This window comes from Onychostoma macrolepis, chromosome 17 (assembly GCF_012432095.1).
Source record: "Onychostoma macrolepis isolate SWU-2019 chromosome 17, ASM1243209v1, whole genome shotgun sequence".
NCBI classification, from domain to species: Eukaryota; Metazoa; Chordata; class Actinopteri; order Cypriniformes; family Cyprinidae; genus Onychostoma; species Onychostoma macrolepis.
Window position 1 is genome coordinate 30,528,454 of NC_081171.1, and position 13,886 is coordinate 30,542,339.

The window sequence follows — 13,886 nt, forward strand, 5'->3', positions numbered from 1 at the left end:
AGATCATGCACATAAAAGGATATTTCCATTGTAAATAAATAAATACAAATTTAATGTAAGACGATGTTGAGAGAATGTGACTTTCACCCCATTTCTGACATTATTTGCCTATCACTGTGATCGTTGCTGCAACTTTAACATTTATGTTTGTGACCAGCAGAGGGCTCCAAGTATTCGCCTAATGGATACAAATGCTCTATATTCAATAACAGCTCTTCTATAATAATGAGTTGGCTTGAGCAGGAGCTAATGATTGACAGCAGATCACGTGCTAGAGTTTCTCTCTCGTGTCATTCGGCGTGATGATGATGGTGATGGTGATGATGATGATGATGGTGATGTGGAGTCTGAAGCTCACGCGCATGAAACAGTGATAGAAGTGATGGAGTTGTTTCCTGGAGGGATGTGAGATCCTTCTTCACCTTTGCTCTGAACTTTTATTCTCGCTGGAAACGAAGTCAGTCCGGATGTTTAAGGACTTAAGCGCTCTTAGGAACTTCTTCTGCGTCTGGAATATTTCCTTAAATACAACAGAAGGACGCGATTCTGGATTCATGAAGCAGGATTGACTCGCAGCGCAAAATGTGCGAAAAAAGCGACAACCACTTCGGAAAAGGCGTTCTTCAGACAGAACAGACAAAACACACAGATGGAAACTTTGATCACGTTGAAATCTCCGAATGCAGAGACACAAACTCTGTAAGCAACACTCGTTTATACCGGAGGAGATGGCTCATTCTGTTTCTCTTTAGCTCTTATTCGCTGTGCAACGCGTTCCAGTGGATCCAGTACGGAATCATCAACAACATCTTCATGAAATTCTACAACGTCTCTTCATTCGCCATCGACTGGCTGTCAATGATCTATATGCTGACTTATATCCCCTTCATATTTCCAGTGGCATGGCTGTTGGAGAGGAAGGGGCTGCGGGTGATCGCTCTGTTCGCAGCCTCGATCAACTGCGTGGGAACGTGGATCAAAGTGGCCAGCGTTCAGCCCAGCCTGTTCTGGGTCACTATGCTCGGACAGTTCGCCTGTTCCTTTGCGCAGGTGTTCATTTTGGGAATGCCGTCTCAGGTGGCGTCCGTGTGGTTCGGATCTGATCAAGTGTCCACCGCCTGCGCCATCGGCGTGTTTGGAAACCAGGTGCGTAAAAGCGCACGGAGCGCATCGTGCACTGCCACAGAAACACCGAGCTCGTGAAAACTGACCGCCTTCATTTGAGTTAAATTAATCAGCTGGACTAGATTACTCCAAAAGCTCAGGTTTTCCCCGAAACTAGCAAAGGTCGAGGGGTTTTGCTCATAGAAAGGGGAGCGTGAATAAAATTTCAACAAATGGCACATTATCCAGCAAGTTGTCGAAGTGTTAAACGTAACATTGTATATTCATTAGCTAGGCTATAGTACGTTTCAACAGCGTTTTTATTCCAGCAACCAGAAAGTTTGATGACAAGTTTGACACACTAAATAGAAAAAAAAAAAAGAAGAAGAAAAAAAAAAAGAAAAGTCATTAAATAATCATTTGTCTATAGGGCGCAATACATCTATAGCAAACCAGTGAACATCGAAACAGTGTTTCAAGGATATATGAAACTATAACATTATATGATTGCTTGGCAATAAATGACTGTACTTGACAGTTTGACTTTAGATGTAGCCTACAGTGCAGTATGTAAGGGACCATTCACACAGAACGCCTTTTTTGCGTTTAAAGCGGGACAGGCGCGTTTTTAACAGCTGGACTCCGCCTCTAGCGCATGTTTACGCACAAAAAAGCGTTCCATTTTTTGTGTTCTAACAACATATGTGTTTGAATGTGATTGTAAATGAATATCTGTACCCTGTAGTTTACTCTTATTTATTACAAATTATTCAAACCTATTCAGGAACATTTATCAGTCAAATTGTTTTTAAACAGTGAAAAGTGCACTGTAAAAAGTGATAAGTTGACTTAACTTAAAAAAATTTGAGGAAACCCGTTGCCTTAAAATTTTTAAGTAAATGATAATTAAAAAAATATGTTAATTGAATCGTCAAGTTCACTTAACTTTTTTAAATTATTATGTACTAATTTTAAGGCAACGGGTTTCCTCAGTTTTTTTAAGCTAAGTCAATTTATCACTTTTTACAGTGTGTTGGACTTTAAATTTCACTTTAACACTGAAATTTTGCATGTGGATGTTTATTGTTTTCTCTAGCAGCTCCTTGTGGTGCCTTTGATTGGCCTAAATGTCATTAGTATACACCACATGATTCATATAACTAACCCTGATAAAGTCATACTAAATTACTGTAACAATGATATTGGGGAAACGCTATTAGCATCATCGATATATATCATCGATAGACCAGATAAGATGAATATCAGCGCGTGTGATCTCTCCACTCATCTAACCTGAAGAGCTGCAGCACAGAAATACTCTACTCGAAGATATACTTTAAGACAATTTACCTTTCCAAATGAACACAAGGACATTTTAAAATTATAATTATTATTAGATTTGGTTTGCTCTGTTATTGTTTCTCACTTTTTGAACTGCTGTGTGATCACTTTGACTAATACCAAGTACACTAATCATGATCTTCTCTCAGGCTCTGTATTACAGGTCTGTTCTGGTTTTAGAGGGGTTTTGGGTGCTGTCTGAGACCAGCTAAACCAGCCTGGTCATCAAACTAGCTTAGACTGCTGGTTTCTGTGTAATATAGGCCTATATTAATATAATTTAACTTGCATTATGGAAAGTAATGCCGGTGCCATATTTGAATTTTACACACATCACGTGAAAGCTGTTTACTATTGTAGTGTTGCAGTGGTATATCTAAAATTGTTTTTATGGCTGGTTGTTAAAACAAATAGGCTTTTTTTATATAACAAATGTTAATGTGCTAAAAAATTCAAATAATAACAAATTCATAAAACATAAACTAGCAAATTAAATTTCAAAGACTAGGGGGCGGGGCCTGGACGAGAGACTGACAGAAGAGCGCAGGACACACAGAACCAATCAAAAGCCATGTGCTCACACAAACACTGAGCAAGGCAAGGCAAGGCAAGTTTATTTATATAGCACATTTCATACACACTGGTAATTCAAAGTGCTTTACATAAAAGGAAGTGAAATAGTCATTATTAAAAATAATAAAAATCACAACAATAAAAACAAAGTGATTTAAAAATTGATTTTAAAAGAATTTAAAACATTTAAGAATAGAAAGTGATTATACATAGTGCAATCAGTTCGGACGTGGCACAGTGCTCATTCAACAAATGCACAGCTAAACAGATGAGTTTTGAGTCTGGATTTAAAAGAGGCTAATGTTTTAGCACATCTGATCTCTTCTGGAAGCTGGTTCCAACTGCGGGCGGCATAATAGCTAAAAGCAGACTCCCCTTGTTTTGTGTGAACCCTTGGTATTTCTAACTGACTCGATCCTAATGATCTGAGTGGTCTGTTAGGTTTATATTCAGTGAGCATATCTCCAATGTATTTAGGTCCTAGGCCATTGAGTGATTTATAAACGAGTAAAAGTAGTTTAAAATCAATCCTAAATGTAACTGGAAGCCAGTGTAAGGACCTGAGGACTGGTGTAATATGCTCAGATTTTCTGGTTCTAGTCAGAATCCTGGCAGCAGCGTTCTGGATGAGCTGCAGCTGTCTAATGGTCTTCTTTGGAAGGAGACCATTACAATAATCCACCCTGCTGGTGATAAAGGCATGAACCAGTTTCTCCAAGTCTTGACTGGAAACAAAACATCTAATTCTTGCAATGTTTTTGAGATGATAGTATGCTGATTTAGTTACTGCTTTGACATGACTACTAAAACTAAGGTCTGTCTCCAGAAACACCCCAAGATTTTTGACTTGGTTTTTAGTTGATTGACCCCTAGAGTCAAGGTATGCTTTCACCTTGAGAACTTCATCTTTGTTTCCAAATGCAATGACTTCAGTTTTCTCCTTATTTAACTGAAGAAAGTTCTGGGACATCCAACAGTTTATTTCATCAATGCATTGGCAGAGGGAGTCAATGGGGCTGTAGTCATTTGGAGATAAGGCTGGGTAAATCTGGGTATCATCAGCATAGCTATGAGTGGCAATTTGGTTCTTTCTCATTATTTGACTTAGTGGGAGCATATACAGGCTAAACAAGAGCGGTGCAAGTATTGAGCCTTGTGGGACTCCGCATGTCATGGACGTCCACTTAGACTTATGCTCTCCTATACTCACATAATAACCTCTCCCTTCTAAGTATGACCTGAACCATTTGAGTACCATCCCAGAGAGCCCGACCCAGTTTTCCAGTCTCTCTAGAAGTATGTTATGATCAACAGTGTCAAACGCAGCACTAAGATCTAGTAGTACCAGCACTGATATTTTGCCTGAATCAGAATTGAAGCGAATATCATTTATTATCTTAATGAGTGCTGTCTCTGTGCTATGATGTGCTCGGAAACCAGATTGAAAATTGTCCAGGTATCCATTTAAGTTTAAGTGGTTGTTCAGCTGATTAAAAACTACCTTTTCAATAATCTTACCTATGAACGGAAGATTTGATATTGGTCTATAGGACAAAGCAGGACAAAGAATAAATAATTTCTTTAAATAAATCATACTTAAATAATACTTGTATATACTGTTATAAAGTAGATACAGCCACTACATACTAGGTTCTTCATTAATCTAGTTTCATCAAATTGACTTTTTTTTTTACAAACCGTCGTTTTATACATGCCACAAACAATTTCAATTTCAGTCTTACCTGTGTTAAGCATACACAGTAGTACTTTTGGTTCATTCATATATATTTTTTAATGAGTTAACTGTGCTTGTGTTTTGGCTGTGTTTTGTATGATTTTGAAGTCTACAATTTCAACAAGTTTAATGGCAACATCAACCTTTCCTGGTGCTCTGAGTTTGCTTGTAAAGTGCACCAACTTCACTTTTTCACATTTCAAACATGTTTGTAGGAAGAAATCGTGTATATTGAGAAGCATATTCAAAACCATCATGGTCAATTAGGAAATGCATGGACCGATAGAAATATATAGATCTGCTATTGAATGCAACGTAGGTTGCTTCAGATAAACTGCCAAATGCATTAATTCAAATGTAATGCCAACCTTCTCCATTAGAAATTTCATGAATTCTACTTGTTATTGGCTGTGATGTCATTCAGAAAGCAGTCACGTTAGGTCACAATATGATAAACACTGACTGTAAGACATTGAGATGTGAGTATAGAGCACAACACGGGGTGTGTATGATTGTAGTTTTATAGTAGAGCTGATTGGGGATATCATACAAACGACATAATTACAAATCACTCACATGATCAATGGCAGCACAGCACACTCAGCTTATGGATGGGAGTGAAGAAGTGGATATTAGTTTAGCACTGAGATGTTAGACTGGCTCACTATATCCTAAGACAGATTTCTCAATAACCAGCTCTGAAATGAAATATGACTCCCGTGACCCCGTGGCACAATAGTATATAAAAGAAATAGTATTTCTCATCATCACTCTGAGCACTTTCATCAGTGGTTCTGTTTCAGCTGGATTCAACTGAGCTTACAGTAATGTTGATCGTTTAGAAAAATGTGTGCCTGTAGTTACCAGTACAGTTTTCTGCTGAATTTGGACTGTTGTGTTGCATAAAGTCTGGAACACAATTCTAATTAGTCTGCAAATCAGAATATTTAGTTCTGCATGAATTACTTAGTTTACTTGCTAAGTGCCTTGAGTGAAGATTTGATGCTGTTAACCTTGCAAACTTTAGTAAATCCAGTGATCATTTCCTTGTTTTGCATATTCACTTATTTGTACATGAAATCTGCATACAAACGATTTCACCAATAACCTCTGTTCTAAAATGTATTCTAAACTTAAAACAGGAACAAAAATAACATACTCTTTGTGTCAAGATTACATTTTAAACATAGAAGTTCTATCTCAAATATATTTCATCATAAACATTGAATGAGTAAGAAAAGCTGCATAATTACCTTTGCATACATAATTGCTTGTGAGGTATCTCTGTGTAATAACACAGATATACACATATGTACAGCTGGCTATTAAGAGGCTGTAATCTGGGTCTGCATTAAAGGAAATTGAGATGTTTGGGTGTGTTTTATGCAAATGGCTAACCTTGGGCATGCAGTCGCTAATTTAGAATCCTCCAAACTCATTAATGTGAGAACAAGGTTAAGAACGAATTAATGTGAGTATGCATGTGTTGTGACTTGGTTAGAAAAGTTGTGAAAAGTTCTCTTGTGCATGTAAATTCAAAATTATTCAGGCAGACTGTTAAAATGACTGGAAGTTGCACAAAACCACACAATCATTTTTTTTTTCCAGTTTAATGTGAGTTTTAGGTCAGTGAGACTGAAAATATGATGCAGTTGATTCTTTATGTCTTTCCCCTTCAGCTTGGCATTGCTATTGGTTTCTTGATCCCGCCGATTCTTGTGCCCAACGTGGATGACATGAATGAACTGGCTCAACACATCAGCATCATGTTCTACATCACAGCCGCTGTGGCCACCCTCATCTTTCTGCTGGTCGTGTTTGGTAAGAACATCCACTCCAGCAGCTAACAGGACTGATATAGTGACAAATGTTTTTAATCAGCATGTAAAATCTGTTCATAAAACCTCCTCTGCGCTTTAACATAAAAATGTGAGTTCTTTAATTATGAATGCAAAAACTTGCTTAAATACATACATACATACATACATACATAGTAGGTATTTGACTGCTTCATCATTTATTCTTTAATTCTCTTGTTTGTTTGTTGAACTTGTTTGGTTCTCTGTATCGGTTGCTATAATTCTTAGATAATTTAGATCCGTTTTGAGTTTTGCTTTTACAAAGACATTTGTGTCATTACTGAAGTAGTGAAATATATGGCAATGGATTATATGATTTGGTTTTGACTTCTTGGAGGAAACACAAGCAGAACCAATTTCTGTGGAAATCATTCAATAAATCCAATTTTATGTCTGAATGCAATAATTTATATAAGTGGTGTTTACAAGCAATTAACTGCTCATGTTTCATGAACAAGGCTAAATGCTTTGCCCTATGATGATATCCTTGATTGCAATTATTTTGTAAACAGGGTCATGTTGATTGACATAATGTCCATTTCTGGTTTAACCAATTACTGTTTAGAGTTGTGTTTTTCAGTTTCTTTTCTGGTAATCAAGTTTTTGAATGTGCCATTCAGTTTTTCAGGAAAAGCCTGAAATCCCTCCGTCTCTGGCTCAGGTGGCGCTCAGACACATGCCCACCACACAGAACTCGTACCTGGCTTCAATCGTAAGACTTTTCTGCAACAAGCCCTTCATCCTCCTCCTCATTAGCTACGGTACACACCACTAATTCTTATTCATATACTTATTAACTTAAAGCACATTCTACCTTTGCATGTTTAGCACAGTATGTCTGCAGTATTGTACTTTTATTATCTAATAGTAGTATCTTCTATAATCTATAATTTTCTTGTATTCATTTTCTTTGTTATTTAAAGTATGAGTCCAAGGTAGTGATAGTGTACATACAGTGTAACTGACTAAAATAAAAACCATGAACACATGCTCACTTAATGGCTCTGCTCCATTTAAATGAGTTGCCTTTATAGTCAGCATATTTAAACCCCCCATATAGGCTAAAGTGTCCTGTTCATGTATTTTAGCATTTTTAATTAGTCACCTTTATTTATATAGAACTGTATACTATGGAGATTGTATCAAAGCAACTTTACAGTGGTAAACAGGAAAATAATGTTTCAATAATGCAAACAAAATTCAATTCTGCTGTAAAGCAGCTCTAGAAAGAGCACAGTAGTTAACAGTAAATTTTTCAGTTAAAGTGACAGAAATGGAGAAAAAAAACTATTTTAATATATTAACACATTTTTATACTGTTTTAAAAGGTAACTGCCTGTATAGAAGATAGAAAGCACGGCAGCTCACTTTGAACCAGAATACAGAGATAAATAAATAACTGTCGGTCAAACTAAGTTTTTTGTTCCATTTACTTCCACTTACTTGATGTTCACATCTTTTGTATCGAAATAATATGAAATAAATATGATAAATGTGTTGTTCTGGTTCTTCTGGGTCTTAGTGCAGCCTTCACTGTAAAAACAATTTGTTGAGTCAACTTAAAATAATTTGTTACCCCGCTGGCTTAAAATTTTAAGTTCACTCTACTCAAATAAGTTTAGTCAAATGTTAAGGGAAAACTTAAAATTTTAAGCCAGTGGGGATAGCAAATTCTTTTAAGTTGACTCAACATATTGTTTTTTACAGTGTTCAACACAGTCAATCACTCAATTTTACTGCATTGTCTTAAGCTGTATGTTGCTTATACTGTATATGTGGTGTGCTGCAGGGTTCAGTCTTAGGCCCTATTTTGTTATCCCTGTATTCGTATCCATTAGCCATAATTATTTTTCATACTTTTCATAAGTGTCAGATTTTATATCATATCCAGCTTTATCTTTCCATAAAATCAGATGAGAAAATGTCCCCCAGTCTTTGTTTGACTGTTTTAGTGATGGCAGAAAATCCATCCAGCTTGTGTTTAGTTTAGGGTTATTTACTAGTTACCTATTATGCAAACTTTATTGTTTGCTGTTTAAAATAATAAGGACATGTAACATGTAACTCTGTCATGTTACAATAAAGGGCTTATTGGTGCGATGGTAAGACAGAAAGAAGTTCAGATAAATAGTGTGGTGGCAAACCATTCAGTTTGACAGTTTAAACAAACAAAAATACCTTAACTGCACTCAATGGGGAGCCAGTGAATGCTAGCCAAAACAGGTCTAATACTTTCCCTCTTTCTAATCCCCCTTAAAAGTCTGGCTGCAGCATTTTGGACCTGGAACTGGAGATGAGACAGAAAAATTCAGAGATCCCTAAATACAATGAGTTGCAATAGTCCAAGTTCGATCAAATAAATGCATGAATAACGTAGTTTGAGTGGGAGGACAGATTTAATTTTGGCAATCATCCTAAGCTGAAAGAATGCTGATTTGTTTAGCAAATTTCAGTGTTGGGTCAAAAATGACAAAAAAAAAAATTCTTGCTTGTTGGTTATACGACCTAACGTTTTAGAGAGGATATTGACATAGATAGACCAATAACTAAGCCTAACTATAATTATAATATAGTTAATTAATATTATTCAGTACTTATTTGTGTAATTACATTGTATCAACATGGCCTTAAAATAAAGGGTAAAACACAAACAAACAGAAAACCTCTTACAGGTTCTGAATGAGTCCTGTACACATGTTCAGAGTGACTGTCCTACAGGGGAATGTTATTGTCAGATTTGAAAACTGATGCCAAAGTTTATGAGCGTTTAGCTTCTGATTAACCCAGTTTCCATCTGGTTACTGAAATGTTTAGCTGTTTGCTGCATCATATATGTGATATCAGACTCCGTCTCCCAGAAAACTCCACCTGCACCAGTGTCTTTGAGATACTTTTAGAGTTTTCATTAATAGTTTGATTTAGTTTTTGTTTTTATGTTTTCTGTTTTCCCTTTAGTTAAAGTTTTAGTAATTTTGTTGTGTGTATTTGTCATTTTTAATAGTTATGTGTCTATATAGTTTTTATTAATTGTTATTTCAGTTTTAGTTCTTTAAGTACTTAAAATGAAACTAAATGAATGTTTTAAATTGTTTTAGTTTTAGTTAACTAAAATAACCATGACCTGCACAAAAAGTGTGCTAATATTCCTAATATTTGACTCTGGTTGGATGCTGCTTATACTGAATGCAAAATCAGTTTAGACAAAATATATAAGTTGTGCAGGATGTGTGAAACTTTCTGCATGATTGGTGCTCCAATTTTACAGAAATCTGCGTAATTTAAGTTCTTTGATGCATGTAAAATGTGCAGGACTGTCCCAAAAAATGAAATTGAAATTGTGCTTTCTTAACATGGTCCACTTTCACAATTGAAATGTTACTTTGTCTTTAAAACTGAAGTGTCAGTTCTGTGACACTAGAATCGCCAAAATTAAACCTACCCGATAGTGTTAACAAATGCAAAACTGATATAAAAACGTATTAGTTGATGCAACTGTGACATTTTAACTTCTTTTATGCAGATTTTAACTGCTTTGTTGAACCGTAGTTACACAGGATTTGAACCAGAGCTCCTCAGCTCTCAAGTTCAACTCCGTACTCCGTGAGCCACTGAACAAACCTACCGTCTATGAAAACACATAGATATGAAGCTGGATATGTGTGATGCTAACGTTCAAAAGCATCAGTTTTCAAATCTCCCAGCATATTAATATTGTTTTGAAGTCATAACATTATAAGTAATTGTGCGAAAATTACGTTTTATTAATCGAAACTCTGTAAATTTGTGTGAAAAGGAATAAAAGGTGTAGGAGCTTTGCTGCCTCTAGTGTTCATTTCTTTTGGAAACTGCAGTGATATGTACTTATTGGTACGTATTTCATGTCACGCTAAAAAGTGCCCCCAGGTACGTAAATATGCCATGAGACCAGGTAGCTTTTCAAACAGGCCTCCCAGTTGGGCTGCTTAAACAACCAGATTGCAATCTTTTTTCAATTCTGCCCTTAGTAATCTATACCTTCTCTAACTATCAATTTGTCATTTTACCCATTTTGAATCCTTTGATTCATATTTATGTGACAGCACGATTCTCCCTGTGTTTGTGTTTCCCAGGACTGAACGTGGGATGTTTCTATGCTGTTTCCACTCTGTTGAACAGGATGATAATAGAGCATTATCCTGTGAGTCCTGCTGTCAACAACCTCGAGTTCTTATCATCCTCATCCACTCTACAGACACAGGATAGCAGTAGCTGAACCTCGAAATAATGCATGTGCACTAAAAAAAAGTATCACAGTATTATCTTTTTTTTTTTTTTTTTGGAAATGGTACGATTGTAATAGCATGGCATTTTTTGAAGTACCTTGAAGTACCTTGTACATATCATGGTCAATGATTATGATAACTGTTCAGTACTATAGAAACATCAAATTTTTTATTTGTTGAAAACATATGTGTCATGCTATAAGTTCACTGTGAATCTCTGAATCACATTCTTAGCAAATGCTCCATGAAAGTCTGGCAGTAGTACATAATTTCAACTCAGACTCAGTGTATTGGGTTATCTAAACACCGTGGACTGAAGTGCATGAGAACATGGTCTTACAGGGTTATATATTAAAGATATCTCAGATGTCATTATTGTCTGAAGCACAGGGTGAAGAGGTGAATGCTGGGAGAATTGGCTTGACTCTCGTCATCGCTGGCGTGGTCGGCTCTCTGATCTGTGGAATTTGGCTAGACAAGACCAAGACTTATAAGTAAGTCATGCATTTTCTATTGTTCCATTTCCCCCTGAGGTCCTCCGCATATCATGATAGCAAAGCGTTTTATTTTATTATTATTTTAAAGTTTATATTGCGTTCTGGTCATTTTGACCTGGAATATCAGACTAAAACTTACTTTGCTTCCACCCACCACACAAAAATGTATATTTTTGTAACTTTTTGGAATTTATTTTCTCCACATAATGATCGGCCTACAAAAAAATTGCTTATAAATTAATCATGCTTTTTTTAGTCTTTTTAATTTTTGTTTAGTTAGCATAGGATTTGTACTGATTGATAGTTAGCCTCACAGATTGTAGGCCAAACTGACCGTTTTTTCTTTTCCTTTTTTCCTTTTCACAACATTATTTGTGTATGATTTTGGCAATGTTCACTCAAATATTGAGGTGCATAAACTCACATCAATGAGGCCTATGATTAAGGTTTTTTTTTCTTAAGTACAAAATCAAATTGACAGAAGATTTGGTTATAATATAGCATAATGAGAGATTTGACTTCAAGCAGTGGCGAAGCTTTGCCCACCCACTTTTAGCTGTGGCCCACCCAATGAAAAGTTGGTAATTTTCTAAATGGATGTTATTTATTAAACTATAATAATAATAAACGTCTTATTTCACTATAACTTTATATATTTAGTCTAAATATAAGTTAAGTTACAGGTCAATTACAGGCAGTTTCTTAATTTTCCCTCATCCTATAGGTTCATACCATATGCTTGTCAAATCGATGATTCATCAGTTTCTGTTAGTCCCACCCATAATTATGTTTAGATTTAAGGACATGCGCACATTTGAAAATGGTGTTGAATTGGAAATTTTTTATTGAAAATAGTGAAACAAACATCATCCAGTCTTTAAAAAGTATATATTGGATAACCCAAATGAAAGTCTTAGCACTGTATCTGGACCGTCTACAAATGAAGTCAGACCACCTGCGGGTGATGGATTTATTGATTGGAAACTTCTGAGCCAAGCATGTTTGAGGCAACATATTATCCACTAAATAGATGCGTCCTTTGTGGAAAGAAACACACAAACGTTGTGCTAGATACTGTTCTGAATATTTGCAGTTTTCTACTGTCTTCGATGTTTACTCTCATTTGAACTCGAACTGACAAAGACGCTGATTATGAGATCACCTGCGAAGCCTCGTTGTCTCAGACTGAGGTAATGCTTTACAATAAACTTATTTTGTTAACGTTAGTGAATGCATTAACACTGACCAACATTTTTTACAGCATTAATTAATATTTGTTAACGTTAGTTAGCCTAATAAAAATACAACTGTTCAGAGTAATTTTTTTTAGCTCAGGTACGAATTTGAGATAGCCTACTTTTAATTTTAAAAATGTAAACTTGAAATTAAAATTAATGTTATTCAATGGGAAGTATGATCACGCAATAGCCTATTGACTGATGGATCGGCAGAGAATCGTTTTTCTGTGAGAAATTGTGGTTCTGTTCTGTTTAAAGAAATATGAGGTAAACGTGTGAATACATAATGTGCACACTTTTGGAGTAAAAGTTTGCATGTTGTGTAGCTGTTACGTGTTAGTTCCTGTTTTTCCTTATTTGGTATTTCCTGTTCTAGTTTAGTTAATCTTCGTTCATTCGTATCACCTGTGTTAATTAATCATCTTGTTTGTTCCTTTGTTCCCTGCCTTTATAAGTCCTCAGTTTCTTCCCTTGTCTTTGTCCTGGTTCAATGGTTAAGTGTGTTACTTAAATGTGTTTCTTACTTCTACAACCACGTACTGTGACAGAATCCAGGACCAAATACAGAAGACAGAATATGGAGTTCGCTGAACGTTTGTCCGTCCTGGCTCTTAAGGATCTCCCCTGCTATGAGTATGCCAGGGAATTCTGCGGGCTCGCCTCAGGGCGGCGCTGGATGACACAGCCATCAATAATCTGTTCTGGCTTGGGGCCAATTACCATCGCCCCGTGGACCTCCCAGCCCGCCGTTCAGTCCGTCGGCCGTTTCAGTCGCCGCCGCTTGTGGCTCTCTCAAGCCCGCCATCCGTGGGAAATCAGCGCCACCATCCGTGGCTCCCTCAAGCCCACCGTCCGCGGGGGAATCAACACCGCCGTCCGCGGGGAAATCAACACCACCATCCGCGGCTCTCTCAAGCCTGCCGTCCGCGGGCAAATCAACACTGCCGTCCACTGTCTCCCTCGTCTCCTCTGGTCCCGTCCAGCCTTTCTCCGTCTCCTGAGTCTCCTGAGTTTCCCTCGCCTCCGCTGGTCCCGTCCAGCTCCCCATCGTCTCCTGTACCTCCTTCGTCTCCTGTGGCCGTCAGCGCCGACTCTCCAGAGTGACCTCCACAAAAATTTTTTTGAGGGGGGGCGGCATATAGGCCACGGAGCCAAATCCGCCATGGCCCCCCGAGTCTCCTGATCCGCCATGGCCCCCCGAGTCTCCTGATCCGCCATTGGCCCCCCGAGTCTCCTGATCCGCCATTGGCCCCCCGAGTCTCCTGATCCGCCATTGG

The 13,886-nt window shown here is 37.2% G+C and overlaps 1 protein-coding gene across 1 annotated transcript in view; it reads left to right on the forward strand.

Moving 5' to 3' along the window:
- The first annotated feature begins 295 nt into the window (after positions 1-295).
- flvcr2a (FLVCR heme transporter 2a) overlaps positions 296-13,886 on the forward strand; it is a 28,411-nt gene continuing 14,820 nt past the window's right edge. Inside the window, exons 1-5 of the mRNA XM_058750422.1 lie at positions 296-1,146; positions 6,433-6,574; positions 7,233-7,373; positions 10,722-10,789; positions 11,265-11,368. Coding sequence (XP_058606405.1) covers positions 583-1,146; positions 6,433-6,574; positions 7,233-7,373; positions 10,722-10,789; positions 11,265-11,368 — 1,019 coding nt within the window. The 5' untranslated portion in view covers positions 296-582. The remainder of the gene's footprint in view (positions 1,147-6,432; positions 6,575-7,232; positions 7,374-10,721; positions 10,790-11,264; positions 11,369-13,886) is intronic.